This window comes from Heptranchias perlo, chromosome 1 (assembly GCF_035084215.1).
Source record: "Heptranchias perlo isolate sHepPer1 chromosome 1, sHepPer1.hap1, whole genome shotgun sequence".
Classification (NCBI taxonomy): Eukaryota; Metazoa; Chordata; class Chondrichthyes; order Hexanchiformes; family Hexanchidae; genus Heptranchias; species Heptranchias perlo.
The window spans coordinates 151,247,758-151,274,624 of NC_090325.1; the positions used below are offsets into that span (position 1 = coordinate 151,247,758).

Genomic DNA, 26,867 nt, shown 5'->3' on the forward strand with positions numbered 1-26,867 from the left:
AAACTCTATCGTGCTATGATCGATCAGTTAGTTAGCTAAGCAGCTATTAGCCAATGCTGCAATGGTGGCAAAATATTTCAGTACTTATGCTATCCCAAGGTCACATAATTATGCAGTACAAGACCTGAGCCAACAAATAGCAACAGGGGAAACAGGACTTTTTCCCAATTTACAATGGAGTTGTTTGCCATGCTGGTCAGTTGTAGTTTGAAATGATGGGGTGCAATTTTTCAACATAAGAAATAAGAAATAGGAGCAGCAGTAGGCCATACGGCTCCTCGAGGATGTTCTGCCATTCAATAAGATCATGGCTGATCTTCGACCTCAACTCCGCTTTATCGCCATATCCCTTGATTCCCTTAGTATCCAAACATCCATCAATCTCAGTCTTGAATATACTCAATGACTGAGCATCCACAGCCCTCTGGGGTAGAGAATTTCAAACATTCACAACCCTTTGAATGAAGAAATTTTTCATCATCTCAGTCCTAAATGGCTGACCTCTTATATTGAGACTATGACCCCTAGTTCTAGACCCTTCAGCCAGGGGAAACAGCTTCTCAGCATCTACCCTCTCAAGCCCTCTAAGAATTTTATATGTTTCAATAAGATCACCTCTCATTCTTCTAAACTCCAGGGAATGTTAGGAAAGCAAAGAGAGGGCATGAAAAAATATTGGCAAGTGAAGTCAAGGAAAACCCAAAGGTGTTTTATAAATACATAAAGAGCAAGAGGATAACTAAGGAAAGAGTAGGGCCTATTAGAGACCAAAAAGGTAACCTGTGTATGGAGGCAGAAGACGTGGGTATGGTTCTTAATGAATACTTCGCGTCTGTCTTCACAAAAGAGGGGGACCATGCAGACACTGTAGTTAAGGAGGTGGAGCGTGAAATATTGGATGGGATAAACATAGTGAGAGTGGAAATATTAAAGGGTTTGGCCTCCTTGACAGTAGATAAATCTCCAGGCCCAGATGAAACGTAGCCCAGGCTGTTAAGAGAAGCAAGGGAGAAAATAGCGGAGGCTCTGACCATCATTTTCCAATCCTCCCTGGCTACAGGTGTGCCAGAGGACTGGAAGACTGCGAACATTGGACTGTTGTTTAAAAAGGGAGAAAAGGATAGACCGAGTAATTACAGGCCAGTCAGCCTAACCTCGGTGGTGGGCAAATTATTGGAAAAAATTCTGAGGCACAGTATTAATTGTCATTTAGAAAGGCACGGATTAATCAACGACAGTCAGCATGGATTTGTTAAGGGAAAGTCATGTCTGACTAACTTGATTAAATTTTTTGAGGCGGTAACAAGGAGGGTCGATGAGGGTAGCGCATTTCATGTAGTCTACATGGATTTTAGCAAGGCTTTTGACAAGGTCCCACATGGCAGACTGGTCAGAAAAGTCAAAGCCCATGGGATCCAAGGGAAAGTGACAAGTTAGATCCAGAATTGGCTCAGTGACAGGAAGCAAATGGTTGATGGGCGTTTTTGTGACTGGAACGATGATTCCAGTGGGGTTCCGCAAGGCTCAGTACTAGGTCCCTTGCTTTTTGTGGTATATATTATTGATTTAGACTTAAACGTAGGGGGCATGATTAAGAAGTTTGCAGATGATACAAAAATTGGCTGTGTGGTTGATAGTGAGGAAGAAAGTTGTAGACTGCAGGAAGATATCAATGGGCTGGGCAGGTGGGCAGAAAAGTGGCAAATGGAATTCAATCTGGAGAAGTGTGAGGTAATGCATTTGGAGAGGGCAAACAAGGCAAGTGAATACACAATAAATGGGAGGATACTGAGAAGTGTAGAGGAACAGAGGGACCTTGGAGCGCACGCCCACAGACCCCTGAAGGTCGCAGGACAGGTAGATAAGGTGGTTAAAAAGGCATATGAGATACTTTCCTTTATTAGCCAAGGCATAGAATATAAGAGCAGGGAGGTTATGCTACAACTGTTTAAAACACGAGTTAGGCCACAGCTAGAGTACTGCATACAGTTCTGGTCACATTATAGGAAAGATGTGATTGCATTAGAGAGGGTACAGATGAGATTTACGAGGATGTTGCCAGGACTGGAGAATTTTAGCTATGAGGAAAGATTGGATAGGCTGGGATTGTTTTCTTTGGAACAAAGGAGGCTCAGGGGAGATTTAATTGAGGTGTATAAAATTATGAGGGGCCTAGATTGAGTGGATAGGAAGGGCCTATTTCCCTTAGCAGAGAGGTCAATAATCAGGAGGCATAGATTTCAAGTAATTGGTAAAAGGTTTAGAGGGGAGTTGAGGAGAATTTTTTTCACCCAGAGGGTGGTGGGGGTCTGGAACTCACTAACTGAAAGGGTGGTAGAGGCAGAAACCCTCATCGTATTTAAAAAGTGCTTGGATATGCACTTGAAGTGCCGTAACCTACAAGCCTATGGACCAAGACCTGGAAAGTGGGTTTCGGCTGGATAGCTCTTTTTTGGCAGGCACAGACACGATGGGCTGAATGGTCTCCTTCTGTGCCGTAAATTTCTATGATTCTATGAATATAGGCCCATTGTACACAATCTCTCCTCATAGGACAACCCTCTCATCCCAGGAATCAATCTAGTGAACCTTTGTTGTACCCCCTTTAAGGCAAGTGCATCCTTCCTTAGGTAAGGAGACCAAAACTGTACACAGTACTCCAGGTGTGGTCTCACCAAAGCCCTATATAATTGCAGCAAGACCTCTTTACTCTTAGCCTTTCTTGCAAGGGGGTTGGAGTACAACATACCATTTGCCTTCCTAATTGCTTGCTTTACCTGCATGTTAACTTTCTGTGATTCATGTACAAGGACACCCAAATCCCTCTGACTACCAACATTTCTTAGTCTCTCACCTTTTAAAAAATATTCTGCTTTTGTATTCTTCCTACGAAAGTGGATGATTTCACATTTCCCCACATTATACTCCATCTGCCACCTTCTCGCTCACTCACTTAACCTGCCTATATCTCTTTGCAGTTTCTTTGCATCCTCCTCACAGCTTACTTTCCCACCAACTTTGTATCATCAGCAAACTCATCCCCTCATCTAAGTCGTTGATATATGTTGTAAACAGCTGAGACCCAAGCACTGATCCTTGAGGCACCCCACTAGTTACAAACTGCCAACCCGAAAATGACCCGTTCATTCCTACTCTCTCTTTTCTGTCCGTTAACCAATCCTCAATCCATGCTATTATATTACCCCCAATCCCATGAGCCCTAATCTTATGTAACAACCTCTTGTGTGGCACCTTATCGAATGCCTTTTGAAAATCCAAATATACTACATCCACTGGTTCCCCTTTATCTCCCTGCTGGTTACACCCTCAAAAAATTCTAATACATTTGTTAAACACGCTTTCCCTTTCATAAAACCGTGTTGACTCTGCCTAATCATGTTATGATTTTCTAAGTGCCCTGTTACTACGTCCTTAATAGATTCTATCATTTTCCCGACTGATGTCAGGCTAATTGGCCTACAGTTCCTTGCTTTCTCTTTCCCTCCTTTCTTGAATAGCGGGGTTACATTTGCTACCTTCCAATCCACGGGGAACGTTCTAGAATTTAGGGAATTCTGGAAGATCAAAACCAATGCATCCACTATCTCTGCAGCCACCTCTTTTAAAATCCTAGGATGTAGACCATCGGATCCAGGGGATTTGTCGGCTTTTAGTCCCATTAATTTCTCCAGTACTTTTTCTTTACTAATCTTAATTACTTTAAGTTCCTCACTCTCATTAAACACTTGGTTCCCCACAATTTTCGGTATTTTTTTGTGTCTTCTACTGTGAAGATAGATACAAAATATTTGTTTAACGTCTCTGCCATTTCCTTATTCCCCATTATAATTTCTCCTGTCTCTGCCTTTAAGGGACCAACGTTTACTTCCGCTAATCTCTTCCTTTTTACATACTTGTAGAAGCTCTTACAATCTGTTTTTATATTTATTGTTAGTTTTCTCTCATATTCAATTTTCTCCCTCTTAATCAATTTCTTGCTTATCCTTTGCTGATTTCTAAAACCCTACCAATCTTCAGGCTTACTACTCTTTTGGGCAACATTGTAAGCCTCTTCTAATTTAATACTAACCTTAACTTCTCTAGTTAGCCACAGTTGGATCATTTTTCCCGTTAAGTTTTTATTCCTCAAGGGAATGTATATTTGGTGAGAATTATGAATTATTTCTTTAAATTACTTATCTACTGTCATATCTTTTACTCCTATTTCCCAATCTACCTTAACCAACTCGCCTCTCATACCTACGTAATTGCCTTTGTTTAAATTTAAGACCCTAGTTTCGGACTTAACTACATGACACTCAAACTCAATATGAAATTCTATCATATCATGATCATCCTTCCCTAGAGGATCCTAACTATAAGATTACTAATTAACCTGGTCTTATTAGACAATACTAGATCTAAAATAGCCTGTTCCCTAGTTGGTTCCTTGACACATTGTTCTAGAAAACTGTCTTGAATGCATTCCATGAACTCACCCTCCAAACTACTTTTGCCAATTTTGTTTGCCCAGTCTATATGAAGATTGAAGTCCCCCATGATTATTGTATTATCCTTGTTACATGCTCCTCTAATTTCCTGTTTTATACTCTGTCCAACTCTATAACTACTGTTAGTGAACATGAAGTAAACATATTTGTGGCAATTTAAACTATTTCTATGGGGGAAAAACCAGCGGAATTATTTACACCATTCCAATGCAAAGCACCTGGAGTCAGCTGTATTAGAGATAATATTATTGAATATGTGTAAATGGATTTGTCAAGGTATTTTGCAATAATTAAGAATAATAGTGGGTTTAATGTAAAAGGTTATTGCAAAATAGTTTTGCCATTTGCCATTACAGCCATGTCCATTATCATACTTTACTATGAGGTGCTCCATTCTTTTACGAGCAAGGTAGGCATTGGGCTCCTTAAAACCAGCAAAAACCACACATCTCCAATTAACATGGTAAGTGCACATGACATACGAATAGCCACTAGAGGGTAGTGATGTGACAGATTTGGGCATAAATGCACTGACTTTTCTTGGGCTTGGGAGGGGACACATATTGGGATTTGGTGCATTTTCTTTCTAAGACGCTACCTTTCCTTGGCGAGGTCTGAGGAGACGTAGGAGGAGACGACAGCTGGGATGATGTGTTTGATATAGTATCTTCTGCCTGCTTTTTATTTCGATCCAAATTTGCTTCTTCAGACAAAGACAGAATTTTCTTCAAAGCTTGAGGAGAATGGGTGCCTTAAGGACAGAAATTAAAGTAGTAATACAGTTAAAGTAACCGTGTTCATTTCAACACATACAAAGCAAAATAATGCGGAACAATATACAATTATAAATAAAAGATATTTGAATAAATCAAATTCACAAGTCTTTCGAACAAAAACACTTGATATTCTACTGAACTGGCTCTTCAGACAGGTTATTTTTCATGCTCACTTTGTGGAAGGAAAATTGCTAACACTCAGATCAAATGCAGAGCAGCACAAATTACTTTTAAAAATTGGAAGTCTTATATTACCAAATGGAGGGAGGTCTTTAACTTGGACTTTCTTGCGTGATGGATACAGTGATACAGCTGGGACCTGGAGGGCCTGATTAACTTTCTGCTGCTGTTGCTTCTGATGCTGTGCCCCTGATCTCGGAGCAACTGGAGATGTATCTGACAGTTTCCCTGCTTTCTTTTCTCCTGTGCTCTTGGGTACTAGATACCGATGAAGAAGGAAAAATACATATGTACAGATTTCATTGAAAAAGCAAGATTCCAACTTACAATTTTTAATCACTTAACTTGCTGGCATGGAAAATTGTATTTCTTGGGATGGGGGAATGAATCATGCTACAATTCAGTTTAGTTTCAAATGATTTGGTATTACTTGATTTGACTTTTATTTTTGGTCCCTGCTTTTTTTGTTTCAGAAGTTTAACTAAAACTGCAACAACGTCATCATGCTGCAAAGAGCAGTTTTTAAAAGACAATTGATGCCCTACAGTTTTACAAAGTTTTGGAACAGGAATAAACACAAAAAAGATTGAAAAACCTTTTCTTCCACCTGAGGTAGAATAAAAAAATATTTAGTTCCCAGTTTTACTCTTTAAAACATTATTGAAATTGGTACAATGATCTGGAGCACTAATGAGCTGTACCAAAGTGAGCTTCTTCAGAGATAGGCCCTGAGCAGAGAGTGAAAATAAACACACACATACAATTACTTTTGCACAATTATAGCAATCACTATAAAAGAGTTTGAGAACATGCCTCCAAGCCTGTCCTCTCAGCCAGAAATGGAGCATAGTGCAAGAATACATTTTTGAAAATTGTAATTCATTTTGTGCACATCAAGAGGGGCACTGGTGTGAGAGAGTGGAAGCTTAAGCAAATTTTTGTACCAAATATCAAAATCAAATATTCCCAAGTCAGAGGGATATTAAAGTGTCCTCTACTTTGCCTCATTAATGTGCCTTTATCCCAACCTCTGAAAAGTAATTTTCCCATATACACCAGTGTGATATCTTAATTTCCCACAACAACCATCCTTTTTGGTGTTTGAGACTGTCAATTTAGTACCAAATTGTGAGCAGTTTTGTTGACTCTCACTCTCTAGGGACACTATACAAATTCATTTCAAATAGGACCAGTATATCCAGCATGGAAAAAACATTGAAACCTGTGTTCCAGAACTTCTGACAGTTTTCTAACCCAGTGAGCCACCTAGTCTCCACACTTTTACATCCAAAATATATATAAAATAGTGCATATAGCACATGCCTGTAACCTCACATCTTGGGTATCACAACTTTTTACATACAAATTTTTGCATCGCCTGATTTTATTCTTGGCATCTAGAGTTAGTCTTACTTCATGGGCAACCCTTATTTGTTTTTTCTTTTCGCAGCAGTTTCAAAACGTTTTTTCTCTGCAGTTTTTACAATTGTGTATGTGCAGTCAGCAATGGATTGGATGCAATTTTTTTCCTATGGAATGCAGAGAATCAAGTGGCCATGAAAAAGGGAATGGGCAAAACAAACTCCATACTTGACAAAGACCCACGAAGAAAACAACTCCATTAAAATTAAAATAACTTTTTTTAAAACCAGCAAAAATATACCTAAAAATAAATGTGCAAGGAATTAATTATTTTAAGCTTATTTCTTGCGCACTTATTTTTAGGTTTATTTTTACTGTTCTTTCTTTTTTTTTGGTTTTCAATGCGGATCTTTGTTGGGTTTTTTTCAACCTCTCCTTTTTCATATCCAATTGACTCCCATCATGGGAGCTCCACTCAAATCTTGCATCCAGCAAGCATCCATCACAGTCAAAAGAGCACACTTCAAAAATGCCAAAAGTTTTTTAAAAAAGGGTGAAAGAAAGTTGGTCACATGTTGCTGTTTTTTTCTAACTGGGCCTATCCCCAATGCAGGAGTCAATGGTCAATGTTAAGGAACTGCAACCAATAATCAGCCTTTAATTAATGTCAGGATGTGCCTATTCCAAACGCTTCCCCTTAGGGAATATCTGAGCAGTGGCTTTAAAGAGCAGGTTAAACATACCTCCACATAAGGACCTAAACATTACAACTGTATGCCAGACCTTGGACTACCCACAAAAAACACCACTGGAAATCAGCAGGTAATTTTTAAAAATCAAATACTTGGCCATGTATTTCACTGTTTGGCACTTTTTTGAAGCCATCATCCTATGCGTCAACCACCTCCAGGTCTCATGGGAGCGAATTTTACTGAACTAAAGAGTGCAGGAATGGAATTCATTAACTGTACTGATTTGTACTGTTTTCAAGATACACATATTCTGGTAGGTGCTAATAGTTTAAAGAAAAGAGAGTTTTAAACTGCTAATTGTAGTCAAATACTATGAGTCATTATTTTGCAGTCAAATCAACAGAAATGTAAATCAGATACCTGCAAATTATTGACACAAGCAAAACTTCACCAAGTGCCACTTTTTTCTAACTTAATCTCAATACAGCATTTCTGTTATACTCAAATCTGGTTATAATAACCATTTACTGAAAGAATAATGATGTTTTACTTGCAATATAAAATCCCTTTTTTGGTTCTCCAAACTGCTAATCCAGTTGGTTCAAGAATTAATATTGACGTGCGTTGCTAATCCAAGTAACTCATTTTTTTCTCTCCTTTGCAAGTCACATTTTATGGATACAGATGAAACATGTTTTCAGTTTACTGCATGATCCCATTTGAAATATTGACCACACTTCTCCATGATTCAAGACATCTGTTACCCAGTCCCTTAGATTTTCAGCATGCCAATTTAAACACCATCAACAATGTATAATATACTCAAATGTGTTTCTATTTAATTTTTTATATAAATTCCATGGCTGAATACGAATTCCATACAATTAATGCAGCTACAGTACAAGACAGTCAATGAATCTGCCCTGTAAGCATTATCTTAACCATTTAACTACTAAATAAACTAGATATTGAGATTTTAAACTTGTGCCTATGGCAGTTTAGCATTTACAATTACAATGTAATTTGTCTCTATATTACTTGTAAATTGTGATACTTACAAAAAGAAATAAAATAATTAACAAAATGGTTAGTATAACCATATACCGAGCCCTTGAAGGTAATTACATTCGATAGTTTCTACCCTTGCTCCTGCCTGCCATTGTATTGGTACTCATCAGTTTTGAAAAGTATTTCTCTCAGGGCCTTTTTTAAAAAAAACTTGCTCTCTAGTTCTGTGTTCGTACGACATCTTGCATTTATAAAGCACCTTTAATTTCGACAAACGTCTCTAGGTGCTTCACAGTGGCACAATAAAATGAAAATGGATGCTGAGCCAAAGGAGATATTAGAATGGTGAGGTGGGTTTTGAGGAGCATCTTAAAGGAGGGGAGGGCGGTGGAGAGGTTCAGGGAAGAAATTGTAGCGCATCAAGCCTCGACGCCTGAAATCACGGCTGCCAATAGTGGGAAGAGTGGCGAGGGGGGCGGGGGGGGGGGATGAAGAAGGAACACAAGGCCAGAGTAAGAGGAATGGACAGTTTGTTGGGGGGGTGGGGGAGTTTAGGTACGGAGGATGTTATAGAGATAGGGAGAGGCAAGACCATATTTTAAACATGAGGAGAAGAATTTTAAATTGGAGTTGTTGTGGGATTGGGAGCCAATGAGGGAAGTTGGGTGGTCAGCAGTTTAGTGAAAATGGAATCAAAGGAGCAGGAGGTGGGTCTCATGGACAAAATGAGCTTGGAGAGGGCATGGGAGTGATAGAAGAGAGTTTATAGAAATATGCAGGTTCAGGGCTAGGCCAGGGGTGGGCCTTGGGGGGAGGTTTGGTTTGGTGGGCAAGAATAAGGGGAGGAAGCAGCAGAAGCAGCTGAACAGATGGTTTCAATCTTATGAAATGTGTGAATAAAAAGAGATCTCTACTACTTACTCCCAGGAAGTGCTTCTTCTATTAATCATAACCTTCTGCTTTCAATCCAATTTATTTATGCACTGTTAATTCCATAAATCTTAACTTTCTTTAAAAGCTTCCCATGAAACCTCATCATGCTTCTCATAGGGATATAGTGCTTTATCACATCCCTTAAAATGATCCAAAAACATTTTTCTTTTTCCTTTGTTCAAACTTGGTCCCCTTGGGAATGCTTCTCATACTCCAAATTTTCATTTTCTAAAATCTTTAACGACCTGGCATTTCTGGCTTTAATTGCGAAATCAAATCCAAGTATACAATCATAACTGGAACCCAAATGTACCTACTTTCAAGTTACAAACCAGTTTTAGTGGACCACTAAAAACTAAATTTAATATTGCACCTGCTCTAGTTCTGTGCCCAATATATCGAAAGCCATTGATTATCCCTATGAAACTCTTTGTACTTACAATCCATCCTCTCTGGACATCCTTGATGCTATAAATAAGAATGAATTAAAAACAAACTATGTTAAATAATTAAGTGTTGCTATATTGCAGCCTTTTTGGTGTTTAAACTGTAATATTAGTGCATATTTCAGTGCTGAAAAATTAAAATCAGTTGACCCAAGGAGACTGTCATTTCCCTGGATCTGCAAATTGAACAGCAATGACAGCTCCTTCAACCTGCTGAATGGGATTGGCATATTTGTCATTAATCTGGAGCACTCAATTGATACTTAATCATTGGAGTTTTAATTAAACATTCAGGCAATATTTTTAATTAAAACACTGCCTGTGGAAGCATGTTATAGAATGCTCCAGATGTTCTGTCACAAAACGAATTTTAAATCCTAACTTCATAATGGATTATCTAATTTTAGTTATGCAAAATGAACCATATTATAAATTGTTTCTTTTCTAACAAAATGTAATATTAAAAGTCAAGATTACTCATATTTTAACAAACCATTCCAAAGTTGTTATTTATTGTTTTTCACAACTGGAAGGAAATTAAATATTTCCCTTAACCCACAACCTTAATGAAATCTGAAATACTGGTTGCTCCTTTTGTTGATACAAAGCAAACTAATAAATATTTTGTCAATGAATATAAAAAAGATCTGCGACTTACATGTATTAGTGGCTGGCTCACACTGCAGTGACAAGGCCTGCAGGCTTTCTTCATCCATGTCCAAGTTAAGGTTTGCAAGATATTGTTTCACCCTCCGAGCCATCTGTGCATCTTCGTAGAGTTTCTTTGCATTGAGAAACGAGCTGCGACGCACCCGTTTCTTGTGTCCCCCTGCCTGTACCACATCCAGCACAGCAGCATTTGTACTGCCCTGGCTAAGCGACCTGCCGCAGGGAAAAGAGAGAGAGATGCCGCTGGTTTCAGCATGGAAGGTCAAAGACTGGGACATGCAAAAGTCAGATTGAGGTCAGTCTTGTTCAAGCTCAAAATAACACATGCCTCATTCCAGTAAGTCAGACAGACAAAAATGAAGAAAAAGGAATGAAGAGTGAAAGGAAAAAAAACAGCAACTACTCTGCAGACAGCCCTACCTGCTTCAACTTAGCAATCAAACTTTACACCATTATAAGCATCTCTGCCTACTAGTTTAAAAGAAGCTACTACTCCGGCAGAACTGTTGGAGCAGGAGTCGAAGCTCATGCAGGACTGATGTTAAATAGCTGTTGTAATAAATCCTGACAATATTAGAAACAAAATTATCTCAATATTTCTCTACATCACTTTATGATCAGCAGGGAGGTACAATTAAAGCAGCCACTCTCTTCTGCTCCTAAAGGATTGAACATTTCCCTTTACATAAGATAGAAAAACAAATACAGGGACTGCAGTCCATCAGTAGCTTAGCCCAAAAGTCATTCAAGGCTGAGACTTCAAAAATCATTCCTATCACCTGAGCTATCAAAACGCCCATAAATTCAGGTAAATATTTAGAATAAAATTTTTCGACTATATTGAACGTATTTAACAAATTGTGTATAAATATGTGGCGTTATTTGCCCTGTAAAAGCAAAATAAGTTAGTAAAATAAATAAATCCAATTTTCCATTTATAAAAGTACCTAAAGTTTATTCAAATTTATCGCCATCAACTGCTGTCAAGAGAGATACAAGCCCAACATTGAGCTGAACCACTGATGAAACCAAAAGTCAAAATCAAGGGGCTCAATTTTAACATTGAAAACAGGTGGGTTGGGGGCGGGCATTTAAAATTGCCACCATTTCAGACCTGCCCCCAACCCGCCTCCAACCGGCCTATTTCCACTTTTCACCGGGGCGGGTGACCAACCCGCTCCCAGGAGGCGGGTTGGGCCCTAAAACCTTTCAAGGAGGCTTCAGGCCTCCATTTTTCTGGACTTCCCGATTTCAACCCCAGGGGGCCGGGATTGCCAGGCCTTCTGTTTTACGCCTCGCAAAAGGAGGCGAGAAGGCCCGAGACTAACAGGTAGGTGCCCAGAAATGCAGAGTTTGTGGGCCCGGAAGAGCAGGAGTGCTTCCCCCAAGCCCAACCGACCTATCTGCACTGACCCCCGACCCTCCCCCCACTCCGATCCCCGACCCTTCCCCCCAATCCTCCTTCTCAACGATTGCAGATTCCCGCAATGACCCCTGATCCCGACACCCACCCGTGACTGACCCCCGATCCCATCTCCCATGACTCACGACCCCGTGCCAACCTGTGCCCACCCATGCCCGCCCCCCCATCCATACAAAGACTTACCTGTAGACTTACCTGCGGACATCCTCTCCCTGTCTGGTTTCCCGTCTGTCTGAGGCCAGCCCATCGATCAGACTGGTCAGTCAGACGGGAAACCGACAAAAAAAACGTCCTTACGTCAAAATCGTAAGGATGTCCAGGAAACCCGTATGAATGGATTTCCCGACCTCAATTTGACCCCCTTCCCGGCTCCGTTTTAAAATTGAGCCCAAGGTCCCTAATGCTGTAGGAAAGGGCAGGAAGTATATTGTACTTATATTTAATTATCCACATAATTATGACTGCCAATATTTAATTTTTCATGTCCAGCTTTAAAAGATGTCTTTTTAAACAGTTACTGTTTTCAGGTCTAAAAATCTGTCAATTTATCATGTATATATTAAATGTAATTTTCAAACCATCATTAAATATACAACTTTTAAGGGACTACATGCTTTAATGGTTTTGAAGCTATTGCTGAGAAAATCTCTCTTTTAAATGACCTTAGTAGCCTAAGCAATGTTAGAACAGAACTCATGTGAGTAGGTAAAGATCATCCAATATGAGGCCAGAGCATAAAGGGGTTAAACTGAAAAATGTCAAAGCATAAAGGAAGCAGCAGATAGGAAAAATGCAAAATGGCAAAAAATGTCCTTGGTGCCTGCAGTACCACCACTTACCCCAGACTTCTCCACTTCTTCTTCCTGTAAGTGAGAGCCATGAATATTGAAGCGTGGGTATAGGAAGAAAGACAGAGAAAGATCACAAGCTCAGACAGAAAAGACCAGATCTCAGACATGCAGTAACAGAAGCCAAGGGACATAACACAGTCCAGTCACTTCAGTCATAACACAGAAAGCTGACCATGATCAAACACAAAGTTAGATTCAAACATTCCCAAGTCCAGTCGCAGTAACATTTACCCTTCAATGAAGAAAGTAACTTAATGAAAACTGCAATGTGTTAATAGTGAAATGATATACAATAATTGAAGGCTATTTGGAGGTTCTGTTTTGGCACTGTTCTTTATAAAGACAAGTAAATGCAGAAAACATTCTGTCCATTATAGCTACAATCAAATGTCTATGGGAACCTCTGATAACCAGAATGAACAGAGCACCTCAAACCTGGATTTCTATGAACTTTACAGATACATGTCAGATAGATATTTCAACATTTCATTTGAATGACAGTCTAAAGCTGTGTTAAATATGCTATATTTCCTTATAATCCAAAATAATGTACTTTTTTTGTAGTACAGATTGGGCTTCAATAAATTTTGCCTATGGGGTAGATTTTTAACTTGCCTCCCCCCAAGTAAAACTGGCATTGAAAACCTACCTCTAAATTCAAAGCCAATATCTGTGCAACATATAGTCGTATTTCTTTAGCAAAATAAGACGTGAATTCTTCACAACACTGCACATCCAAAAAGCCTTATTTTGGCTTAATTCTAAACCAAATGCTTTTAATGCAGAGTCAACATGGTTTTATGAAAGGGAAACCGTGTTTAACAAATTTATTAGAGTTTTTTGAGGATGTAACTAGCAGGGTAGATAAAGGGGAACCAGTGGATGTAGTATATTTGGACTTTCAAAAGGCATTCAATAAAGTGCCACATAAAAGGTTGTTAAAGAAGGTAAGGGCTCATGGGGTTGGGGGTAATATATTAGCATGGATACAGGATTGGTTAAAGGACTGAAAACAGAGAGTAGGGATAAACGGGTCATTCTCAGGTTGGCAGGCTGTAACTAGTGGGGTGCCGCAAGGATCTGTGCTTGGGCCTCAGCTATTTACAATCTATATTAATGACTTAGATGGAGGGACCAAGTGTAATGTATCCAAGTTTGCTGACAATACAAAGCTAGGTGGGAAAGTAAGCTGCGAGGAGGACACAAGGGGTCGATTTTAAAACTGAGCCGGGAACGGGGAGGGCGGGGTCAAATTGAGGTTAGGGAACGCATTAGTACGGGTTTCCCGGAAGTCCATACGATTTTGACGTAAGGACGTCTTTTATTTTTTTTTAAATCGGTTTCCCGTCCGACTGACCGGCCTGATTGACAGGCTGGTCTCAAATCGGACGTGAGACCAGCCAGGGAGAGGACATGTTCAGGTAAGTCTGCAGGTTAGTCTTTGTTTGTATGGATTGGGGGGGGGGGGCATGGGTTGGCACAAAGATCGTGAGTCATGGGAGACGGGATTGGGGGTCATCGCGGGGTTCCGTGATCGTTGAGGGGGAGGATCAGAGTCGGGGGTCCGCAATCGGGGGTCGGGTGTCAGTGATCGTTGGGGGGTTGGTGCAGGTAGGCTTGTTGGGCGTGGGGAAAGCACTCCTGCTTCTCCGGGCCCACAAGCTGTGCCTTTCTAGGCACCTACCTGTTAGTCTCGGGCCTTCTCCCCTCCAATCCCGGCTCCCCAGGGTTGAAATCGGGAAGTCCAGAAAAATGGAGGCCTGAAGCCTCCTTGAAAGGTTTTAAGGCCCGACCCGCCTCCTGGGAGCGAGTTGGTCACCCGCCCCTCTTCCCGCCCCGGTGAAAACCTGAAATGGGCGAGTTGGAGGCGGGTCTGAAATGGTGGCAATTTTCAATGCCCCCCACCTCCAACCCATCCGATTTTCAATGTTAAAATTGAGCCCAAAGAGTCTGCAAAGGAATATAGACAGATTAAGTGAATGGGCAAGAAGGTGGCAGATGGAGCATAAAGTGGGGAAATATAAAGTTATTCACTTTGGTAGGAAGAATAGAAAAACAGAATATTTTTTAAATGGTGAGAAACTGTTAAATGTGGGTGTCCTCGAACAAGAAACACAAGAATTTAATATGCATGTACTGCAGGCAGTTAGGAAAGCAAATGGCTCGTTGGCCTTTATTGCAAGGGGGTTGGAGTACAAAAGTAGGGAAGTCTTACTACAGTTGTACAGGGCTTTAGTGAGACTTCATCTGGAGTACTGCATGCAGTTTTGGTCTCCTTATCTAAGGAAGGATATACTTGCCTTAGAGGCAGTGCAACAAAGGTTCACTAGATTAATTCCTGGGATGAGAGGGTTGTCCTATGAAGAGAGGTCAAGTAGAATGGGCCTATACTCTCTGGAGTTTAGAAGAATGAGAGGTGATCTCATTGAAACATAAGATTATGAGGGGCTTGACACAATAAATGCTGAGAGATTATTTCCCTTGGCTAGAGAGTCTAGAACTAGGGGGCATAGTCGCAGGGTAAGAGGCCGGCCATTCAAGACTGAGATGAGGAGGAATTTCTTCATGCAGAGGGTTATGAATCTTTGGAATTTTCTACCCCAGAGGGCTGTGGATGCTGAGTTTTTGAATATATTTAAGGCTGAGATGGATAGATTTTTGGACTCCAGGGGAATCAAGGGACATGGGGATCAGGCAGGACAGTGGAGTTGAGGTTGACTATCAGTCATGATCTTATAGAATCGTGGAGCAGGCTCGAGGGGCCGTATGGCCTACTCCTGCTCCTATTTTTTATGTTCTTAAAAGTGTCACCTGTTAATGGACAGTCCTATATCGAAAACAACCAAATGTACCAGGACCACTGATAAGCCCAATGTGAAATCAAAACTGAGATATCACAGGTTTAATTTGCACTATAGAAGTGATTACTGATACTGATAGTAAGGTTTATCTGAAAAACTGAAAGTTATTTGGGTTGGAATCAATTAAATAGTGGTCACAATGTCAGACATCTTGCTTTCTGTGAAAGCCTGATCATTACGTTACAAAACATCCTTCAACTCATAAACCTGATTTATAGAGTACAGAGCTGCTTACGAAAGCAGTTTTGTACATCAACAGTTTTCATCTTCCTATTTAATTATATTGTCTGGTTTGTAGAGCAGAGTGATTCTGCCACTACAATGGCAAGAACAATTGCCAAGAGCACGATTGCAACCAGCCTGGCTGCTCTTCTTAAACCAGCAGGTTTATTCCAATTTTTTTTATTAAACTGTGCACGTGCTAGATTGCTGCATGCAGTTCCTTGCTGATACACATGTATGTAATTTACCACAATTTTTAAGAGAGAGTGATCCAGGAGGAACTTTACTGGTAATACGAGTGTAGGGACATTGAGGAAGGGCTTTGGTTATTTAAGCTAGTACAGCCAATTTTTTGCTCAGTTCTTTCAATTTGGCGCTATCATGGGACTACAAACTTGAGCTGCTTTAGCGCTTCTGATTTTGGAAAACCAGAACAGTGCATAAGCAAAATATGGGACTGTACATAATTTATAGTAACAAATAGGAGCCATTTAATGTATTCATTTAGCTCCTGTTCAACACTATAAAATTTAAGTCATTTCTGAATTGTAGTCTACAGTCCGCTAGTGTAAGACCTTTGCAGGGCATTGCACTGCAGAAGAAAAACAAATACCTATTGCAATACACTTTATACCTGAGATGAAGGACCAAAAACTTAGAGCTCCAAAATAACTGTGATACATAATAACTAACATAATCAACTCCTTTTTGTGCTGGATTATGCAATTCTTAGCACTTTGGTATCAGGGAGGTTACTTCAATGGAAAGCAAGGTGTTTTGTATCCTCAGAGCATCATTGCTGCTGTGTCTTCTGGATTGAAACAATCCGAATTGTACTTATTCTTTTAAGAATAAAAATCATTTTTGCCCACAGTCAGCCCTTTCTGAGGAGGTATTTTATTCTCTACAAAAATAATTGTAATTGGCTCAGATTACATCACTATGGATTCCATTATTCCTTGAACAGATAGCACTAACCTTGTTCTGAACATAACAGCAGGATCCATATTAACTGAAGCCATACGGCCAACATGACGGATTTCTTTAGCAATCATCCGTAGCTTTTCAAAATTCACCAAACCTTCCACTTTGGAGTCATTCCCTAAAGGAAGAAAAAATAAAATGACTCCTGACAAGGACAGCTAAACAGATCTCTATTTTACACATTGGAATGTCTTTTTATGTTTAACATCCAGAGAATCCCAGATAAAGGACCAAGACTCCATTAAGGTTGATAAGGTAAATCAGGAAGCAGTGAATAGATGGCACCAAGCTTGGGTTTTAAATGTCTGAAGATTGTAGGAGGAAGCAATGACTGAGTGAATCTAAGGAATTCCATAGTTTTAAAGTTCTGTGAAGGAATGAGTCAGAGTATGGGACTGCACGATGTGTACTGATTTCAATACGAGATATGTTGGTAGGAGGAAGACTGCACTGACTATAAATCTGGATGGAATTATTTATGGTTAGCAACTATGCTAACCTAAACTTCTATTTTAACCGAGACTCCTGTGATTTTGCTTTCTTTAAATCAAATATCTTTCCCAGGATTTTACATCATCTAAATTCCTGCAAAAACAATAAAAATGTAAAGTTAAAAAAATGGTTTTGATAGTGGATTTGGTAGCAGCATGGACTAGAAGAGAGTCATTTTTACTAAGGGACCTTGGTCTGAACCCTGCCCAGACTAACGGGATGAAAGCTTTCTTCAACTCTAAACGTTCTTACGTAAAATTAGCTCTGTCTGAGGGGCCATAAGGTTGTTTGGTGGGAATACTGGAAAAAGTTTATGAGCTGCAGTAGAAATTTCTCTTCAAAGATTTGGGTTCATCCACAAGGTAGAAGCAGCTTTACTGTGCAGTTGAATGTGGTATATCTAATCTGGAAATACTTGATGCTGAGACGGTAATCAAAACAGAAAATAAGCCATTTCCCAGCATGAACATCCCTTGCCTTGCTGAATGCAAAAAATAACCAATCCCACTTTCAAATTACGATTTTCAAGTTATGTTTTGCTCTCTCATTTCTCTTTCTCAGCTCAAAATGGGGAAGTGAATATCACCCAGTGAGGTGAGGAGTACTGGTTTTGACATCGGTGGATGTGGGCCCCACCAGTAGGGTTCAGACCAGGGAAGTGGCCTGGGCCCCCTCCACCCCACAGAAGAAAGCTCCCCAAATTCTTCTTATTTTTTTTAAAGAAGTGATCAGCCCCCTAACATAGGACATGGCTGCAGTCGGGTGCTTGGGCAACCCTCCCTCTCCCATCTCCCCTGAGGATGGACGGACACTGGCGCTTCTAGCACCAGAGATGCACCAAAAGTGGCACATGCACCCATGTGATCCATGCTAATGAGATGCCCTCTCACTAACCTTGCAAACATCGACAGGGTCAGTGCTGGAGGGCACTGAGTGGCGCAATCCTGGTGTAATCAATGGGATTGCGACTAGCTGATTTTCAGCCCCCATAACACAGATTGATGTTGAGAAACTCCAAGTAATAGTGTGACTACATCATTTCCTCTTACTTGAAGAGTGAGGGGCTTGCACAAGCTCAATGTCAAGAGTAAAACTTTGTTTTCAACATTTCCCCTCTTTAGCATTCTGAGGTTCATCTAGTAGAGAATAGTATAGAACTGGAAATGATCACAACATAGTAATTTAATTGAGGAGTTCAGATGAAGTCGTAGATCTCGAGTTATTTATATTAGTCACCCAAGCCTCGAGATGAAATTAAAATTACTCCTGAACACACAATACTGAGACATAAATAGGTGTCAGTGCAGAACTCTTGGTGGACAACAATGGATAGCGTACAGGGTGGCACAACATAACTATTGCAAGGCTATTGAGAAATGAGTAGTTGATTACCAAGAAATATGCTCAGTATATGTTCAATTTATACAACATCCTGGTAAAATATTATCCTTTAGTTTAGACAAGAGATGTATAGTGTAGATAGTCTGTATACAACCGCATTTAGGGCAACAATATACTACAACAGGTATCGCTCAAATCTAGCATATTTTGTTTTAAATGTGAGGAGATTGGTGAAAACAACGTAATTAAATGGTAGTGCAAGATGAGCCAATATAACAAGATGATTGAGAAATCATGAGCATGGTGTGCAACAAATACTGATATTTAAAGTAGAGCAAACTGCAAAAATGGAACCACAGTCATAATTTTTTTAAAACAGGGCTACCTTCATGCAGGAATGTCAGATCTTTCTTGATCACAGGAAAGAGAGGAATAATGGGAGGCTGCAGGTTCTGGTTATTGAGAACATTGCGGTATTTTGCCATATTTCTGGAAGGATCCAAGAGATCCTGAAGATCCTGAAATAGCTTTTCATATTTGCTTGGAAGTTTTTCCCAAGTATTCCGCAGTCGTGCCACTGGTGCAAGGTATAGACCACTAGATTTTGTGGAAAGACAAAAAAAAATTACAATAAGTATTACGTACAACAAAATTTTAATAGGGTTTAAGAAGTAAACGACCAATCTAAATTGAAATTTTGACATCTTTCCCCAATGTTTCAAACTTTAAAACACGAATTGTAGACAGAAATTTAACAGAAGTATGTTTATCCCCTTTTTTATATGAACTATTGAATGTATGACATTATGGGTTGAAATGAAGATCGTGGGTAAGATTCAATTCACAGTATCAGTGGCCAAAACCATTCAGCACAGGCAATAAAACCTGTGAACACGTCCTTCTGAAACATTTTTCATTTGCAAAAACAGCATCTTTGTGAGAGAACAAGATGAAAAAACACAACTTATACCATTATAATTTCATATTTTCCAACAAAATAGATTAAAATAAATTTTACATTTTTCTGAGTTTAAAGCAGAAATATATTCTTTGTATTATCCAGCTCTAGCTTTAATATTGCTAACAATGATGAGAGCAGAAAAAATGTAAATCTCTATACCCCGCTTTCCATTTCCACATATAATTAATTCAGAAAGAGGTCAATAATGATGGTTAATTAACGTTGTTGTGTCACTGCCATTTTCAGCAAGCACTAGGAATTGCAGGAAACTTCCTATCCTTTGCAGTCTCATAAAGACCCCATAATATTCCAGTACTGGGACTACAATTTACAGACAGTTTTCTTGTAAGTGACGTCAGTTATACAATCTAAATATTTTAATCATAATAAAAGATATTTTACAAGCAATTATTTTAATTTAACTCATTAAATTTCATACACTAAACATCTCTTGAAGGGTTGAAATCCTTGCACAATATATACTTGAACAATTCTTGAGTGCTAACAATAAATTTTGTGTATTTAATGTTTGTTAGCTTTTGTTACTATCCAATACAAAATTATGATTTTGAAACTTATAAAAGGCGTAAATTTCACATTTGAAAATGAGCTATTTAACACTAATTCCCTTTCTCCACAATAGTAAAAACAAAGGGTACATTTGTGTTCCTCCATTTTGAAGCTTGTCATCACCATTTTTACATTTCTGACAGAAAGAAACAAATTTGCCTAATCAAGATGGGCATTACTACGGCGTTGTAAGTGAAGAATTACAACTCCTTCAGATTACTCTAGTAAGTCATCATTTGAAGGAAAATATTACTCATCAGGTGAGTGATGGTTAAGCTTTACATTAGTTATTTGGAAATGACAGTGATGTATTTAAATTTTCCTTAAGAGTAATTTCAAACCGATATAAGACTGCCTTTAAAGTCTACAGTACTGCAATGCCTTTTCCACCTTCTGTGATATTTCCACTAACATATGATTGGTGTTTTTTGAAATACAACATGGAAAACGATCATAGGCGTCAGTTGCGACTTCTACACAATACAGTTTTGACTAAAATTCATTTTCTAGCACTATGTTGTGGTTCAAGGATGCCAGCTTGGCAAAGTGAACTCTCCTACGTTGCATTTTAAATTTACAGCTCCTGCTGCAGGTATCTCCTACATATGTGTAGAGGCAGCATGTAGATGTTTAATTTCAGACTAAGTCATATACCAAGCATGGCTCATTTTCCATTTGCCACCTCTCTCTCCCTCATTTTTATATTCTTCCTAATCCCCTTCTGCTCGTTTCCATCCTTATAGTTGTATTAATTGGTTCTTTTCCTGGGCCAACTGCACCATTCCATCCCCCTTTCATAACCCGCTACCCTTTAAATTCAAAAAGGCCTTGCAAGGTTTCCAAATTATCACATAAAGTACCTACAGAAATTGAAAATAAACATTCATACTTGATAATAAAACACTAAAGAGGACTTTAGAGAAAAAATGCTAGTTCTCTGAATATGGTACTAAGAGGCCTTGTGCTCCTGTTCAACACCCACCTTATCAAGTGCTACTTTGAGACTGTTAAGGTTTTCATTCAAGCCACTGGAGTTTTCGCTCAGTTTTATACCCTGTACAGAAAGCAATTTCTGAGCCATGATAAAGGATCTGAATATAAATATAAATTCCCCTTGCTAGCTTGAATGGAAACACACAAGAGTTTGGTCTCATATTTTGGTATTAAAGCGTCTCTCGGTTTCTTTCTCCCTACTGTTACACTTTTATTTTGTATACTATTCTTTGAGTTTCTAAGAAACGTAATTTCATTTTCTTCCTGTCCATACATCCCTTTGGCAGGGTGCATTTTAGGCTTTTTTCACTATTTGTCTTCTATTTAAAGCTCAACAGTGATATTTAAAACTAGTATCAAGTTTAAAATTCTCATCCTTGTGTTTAATATCTCTCCATGGCCTCACCCTTCCCTATCTCTGTAATCTCCTCCAGCTCTATAACCACCCCCCTCCCGCCCACCAAGAACAGTGCATTCCTCTGACACTAACCTCTTGTGCAATCCCCACCTCCCTTTGCTTTAACATTAGTGGCTGTGCCTTCAGCCATCTAGGCCCTATGCTCTGGAATACCCGCACTAAACCTCTCTGCCTCTCCACTTCCTTCAGGACTCTCCTTGAGATTTGCCTCTTTGACCAAGCTTTTAGTCACCCTTCCTAATATCACCTTCATTGGTTTGGAATCCTTCTTTTTTGATTTTGATGTGGACGTCGCTGGCAAGGCTGGTATTTATTGCCCATCTGTAGTTGCCCGGAGAAGGTGCAGTAGGACTGGAGTCACATGCCGGCCAAACTGGGTGAAGATGGCAGGTTTCCTTCTGATCACGTTTTGGTGAAGTGCCTTGAGATGTTTTTCTATATTAAAGTTGCTATATTAATGCAAGTTGTTTTGCTGTTGCTGCTGAGCTTGTCTCCAGAGTCCCTACTGCCACACACCTCATATTTCAACCATTTTTTTACTTCTCTGCTGCATGGCAGATATTGCAAGGCCACATGGCTGAATACTTTGTAAACAGTTCTAAACCCATAGGTAGTTGGAGTAGGGGTACATTTTCATTAAACTTTATGATATAAAGTTGGGTGTGTGTACTATAATTGGAGGTTTATGGTACTAGGCGATTAGACACTTGTACCCATTACCAGAGTTTAGTCCTTCCTACAATGAATACAAGAATTCAAAGTGATTCAAAAATTTTAGACATAAATGTTTCTCTTACTGGTATTTTTTTTACCTGATAATTGCAAACATGGAGTTAAAGTTCTTGCACTCTCTACAGTGCAGTGCCATCTTGATAAAGTGTTTCATTATCTTCATCCTTTTCAGTTGGTTTGGCTCTCTAAGAATCTCTGTTGCAACCCAAAATGTTTCCTGATTGATAATGCTCTCAAATTTCTTCAGATTGACACATTCAGTTTTTGACTTAAGTTTGAACAAGTCATCTATGTACTCTGTGGGTTCAATATTACGAAATAGTTCAAAGTTCCTCATGGAGAGCTGGGTGGCAACTTCAATAGTGCTCAGTTGAAGCAGTATGATATGACTCTCCCGGAGCAATTCCTGAGCATGTTCATCTGAGCACAGTGTCTCTGTCTCCATGTTGTTCTTCAGGTAGTACCTTAGGAAGGCAAAAATAATGAATGTTACATTGACTAAAAGGAAAACAATATAGCAGCAACACTCTGATCAGATTTATTCCAGAGATGTGTGAATAGTTTCTCTTCAATTAATTTTATACCAGCAAGCAATTAGCTGCCACCCTCCCCATCCCATTTTTTTTTGCACTGCATTCAGATCAATAGTGGAGCAAAAACAGAACTTCCTATGGTGCTCTAATATTCTTGCACAACTTTCTTTCAAATCTCTCATACCACCCACAATGCCTTCCCAAAAATGGATTTGCAATCGTATATTTTTGTGTGCAACAACAGCAGGAGCAACATCTTGTCTGATGTCTGCAACCTTCTCCATGGTGATTTCCCAAACTGAGTTTGAATTCCATGAGGGACAGGCCCTGAAAAAGACATCTGGGAGGATATGAACTCATGTGCTTTTTATGCACCTCCCAGTGGTCAGCCTCTGAACAGAGGATTGGGAACATTGAATGGTCCATGTCATTGGAGTAGGAACACTATAATAACTATTTGGAGGGGGGAAAAAAACCTTACAGAATGAGTCAAAAAAATGTAAAAGAAATGCACCCAAAGTAGTGACACGTTTGATCCAGAGGTTGGCATGCTGTTATGTTTGTACCCATTACACCTATAAATAATGCTCTAAATATAACTTCAAACTCGGTGTTTCCCCATCCAAATCTAACATAAAGAAAAGCAAGTTTATTTTAATTAGTTTCCCTGCAAGAACATGGATTCTGGTGATTTAGACCCAACCTTACCTGCCACTAAGTTGGATTCGGTCTGCGAGCTTTGACAGCTGATCCGGTAGTCGTCTTTGTTTGATAACACCTTCAGGAGTGATGGAGACTTCACATAGTGAGTATGATTCAGCAGCAGCAGTCACTGCAAATTCTCGAAGCGCTTGAATTACCACTTCCTTTGCGGTGGTATCTCTGCTGATCATTATGTAGCGACTTTGTTGGTCTGCCTTGAAAACTCTTAAAACTTGATCTGGTAGCTCTGTTCAAAAAACAAACCAAACTGAGTGTGTGGGTAGCATAAAGGAGGACTACTTTAGTAAGATCATACAAACATACAAAATTGCCAGGCAGGAAAAGACTATCTGGTTCATTATGCTTGCCCCACACTATATTATATATTAAATATTATATAACAATATTATTTTCTTCTTGTTCATTAGTAAGCAGTTACAAACTGGACAAAGACTATTATCAGTTCATCAGTTAAAGGCACAGAGAGATAGTGGGACTGAATATACAATTTAAAATCTATTCAGATCCTGATAACCATCAATACCTATTGCATCATTTAACTGCTACTTTTATATCTGACTATGCTGCTGCAAATAAAAATATATGTTTGTTATAGATCATTTTTTGTTAGCAACAGAACAATTTATTTTTGTAAACCTATCCTTTACATACAATTAATATCTTAAAGACCCAATTTCCAAGACATAATAAAGTAACCTGTGTTGGTCAAGACAAATTTGGTACTAGACTTAAAAAAAAGGAACTACGCTGTCTATTTTACCTTCTTGCATTTTTAATATCCCATGCATTTTGGTATGCATTTAGTGAAACTAATTTTTAACTACACTGGAGAAATCGTTCTCTCAAAATTTAATTTTGATATATACTCATGAAGATGAAGGATAACAAAGCAGACAAAAGTTTGTAACATAACAAGGAACTGAGATAAAGTTGTATCAGTCCTAAGAACCTTAGGGCCGATTCCATGATTCGGCACTCCTTGCAGGGCGTGCCTCTTGGAAAATCATGCACCTTGCTCCTATGATTTCCTGAAATGCACTTACTGTGAGCAAAGCTCCCTGTTGGAAGTGTCAGATTATGGAATCATTCTTATAATCTGAAGAGTTATTCTTTGAAAAGTATAGAAATATAGTAATTTTTTTTAACTGTCTCTGTATGTTTTCCATTTTTATTTTTTGTTTGCAGGATGGGATAGTGAATAGTTATGGGCAGCTGCTTATCTAGAATAAATTTAGTACAGAACTGATATTATTCTACTTTACTGGCTGATACTGGAGAACACTATCTTTCAATATACTATACTTCTCAACCAAAATTACAATGTCAGTTACTGTAGGCGACATGCAAAGCAGAGCTTCTCTTTAACCAGCTTTCCTGAAAATGCATCTTAAAGCTATTGTTTTACTACATCAGTATAAGATTTCCATTCACCACTGGGTCTTTCTTTTATCCTTTAAAAGCAGATTGTTGAATTAGTGCCTAACTCAGAGTAGCAGGGTGCTGTGCATTAATGTATATTGGAAACTGAATTGAGACCACTCAATCCTTTTAACTTGAGTCTCTTTAACAATAGGGAAAGCGAGACTGAATGCCAGTCATAGGTATAAAAGAACACTTATCACATTCCCTTGAAAAAAGGATGTCAAGATGGCGGCAGTGCTTATTTGGAAATAGTAAACAATTTTACAACACCAAGTTATAGTCCAGCAATTTTATTTTAAATTCACAAGCTTTCGGAGGATTCCTCCTTCGTCAGGTGAACGATGTGACATTTTCACATCGTTCACCTGAGGAAGGAGGAAGCCTCCGAAAGCTTGTGAATTTAAAATAAAATTGCTGGACTATAACTTGGTGTTGTAAAATTGTTTACAATTGTCAACCCCAGTCCATCACCGGCATCTCCACATCATATTTGGAAATAGCCAGGGGATATTTTACAAGTAGTTTTTGAATTTTTCTTATTGTACAATCAGCTGTAAGGAAAGAAAAAGTCAATTTTTAAAATTCAATTGTGATTTTTCTTGTGATTATACAAATGCTATATCTGTAATTATGTCTTACTGCTTTTAATTCATGTGTGCAAAAGGGAAATTACTCATGAGCACTACTGGCAGAGGTCAGTTTAAAGAAAAAGTGAGTGCTGGAAACCCGAAAGAAAAATAAAAAACGCTGGAAGTACACAGGTCATCAGAAAGAGAAAGACAGCTCAACATTCCAGGCGAGACCCTTCATCAGAACTGTCTTTCTTTTTTTGATGCTAACTAACCAGCTGGGTGTTTGTAACATTTTCTGTTTTTCTCATCAGAAGTCCTTTCATATCAGTAGACACTAATTACTAATGGACCATAATTTTCTGTGGCAGGACATCTACCGTTAGGTTAGACTTGCCCTTGCATGTTTAAGTTTTTTAATTTTTTGCGTGGCAAGTTGCTGAAAGTCCGAGCTGATAACGTCGCAGTGAGGGAAACTGGGCATCTGGGACCTAAGTGAACAGGGCAAGCAACTGTGCATCTCCTTAACCAATCAGATTGAAGGCTTGAGAAATAAACAGCGCAAGGACTGAGAAGGAAGTGTAAATTAGAGTGGGTGAATTCAATGTCAAATCAGGTACAGAAAGAGAAATAAAGAGAGGGAAAGAAAGATTGGATTAAGAGAGAGAAAAAAAGGAAAAATTTAAAAATTTAAAATTTAAAATTTAATATTTTTAATATCTCCAACAATGATTAAAACCTAAAGGAACAAGACTCCACACTTGTAATAGTTAATTTTCAGTGACAGAGAGGTTGATTGGCAGTAATTAACAATTATCATGTCGTTAAAAGGGTACTTAGACTTGAAATGACAAGACTAAACTTTATGTGGCGAGTTTAGTTCGCATATACTGTGCAAACCCAGCAACTTCACGTCGTTCAATGCATTTCAATGGTGGGGCAGACAGCGAGATGCCATTTTCGTGAAGCTAACAGCGGAGTGGCGCAACTCAAACAGCAACTTTTGGATTTCCATGTTTAACCGTGCATCCGGCCCTCGTCTGAAGTTGTACCATTTGCGCATAAATAATGGCGTGTGCCATTAGCCTCACTGTTATTTTGACAGCAAATTCTGGCCCAATATAGATGCAATATTGTTTGTGTTACTTTTTCATAGCGAAATCTAAATTTGACTATCATTCTCAGAGAGGGGTTG

At 39.0% G+C, this 26,867-nt stretch overlaps 1 protein-coding gene across 5 annotated transcripts in view; it reads right to left on the reverse strand.

Moving 5' to 3' along the window:
* The window catches only part of rapgef2b (Rap guanine nucleotide exchange factor 2b), a 565,137-nt gene that overhangs the window by 34,988 nt on the left and 503,282 nt on the right, over positions 1–26,867 (reverse strand). For 4 of the 5 annotated variants that reach the window (XM_067992581.1, XM_067992606.1, XM_067992598.1 and 1 more), the window contains 8 exons: positions 23,667–23,907; positions 22,506–22,889; positions 19,137–19,348; positions 16,913–17,036; positions 12,840–12,863; positions 10,567–10,790; positions 5,543–5,725; positions 5,110–5,262 (listed from right to left, as the gene is read on the reverse strand). In XM_067992581.1, the coding sequence (XP_067848682.1) occupies positions 5,110–5,262; positions 5,543–5,725; positions 10,567–10,790; positions 12,840–12,863; positions 16,913–17,036; positions 19,137–19,348; positions 22,506–22,889; positions 23,667–23,907 (1,545 nt within the window). The remainder of the gene's footprint in view (positions 1–5,109; positions 5,263–5,542; positions 5,726–10,566; positions 10,791–12,839; positions 12,864–16,912; positions 17,037–19,136; positions 19,349–22,505; positions 22,890–23,666; positions 23,908–26,867) is intronic. The other variant, XM_067992588.1, reaches the window with a different exon arrangement.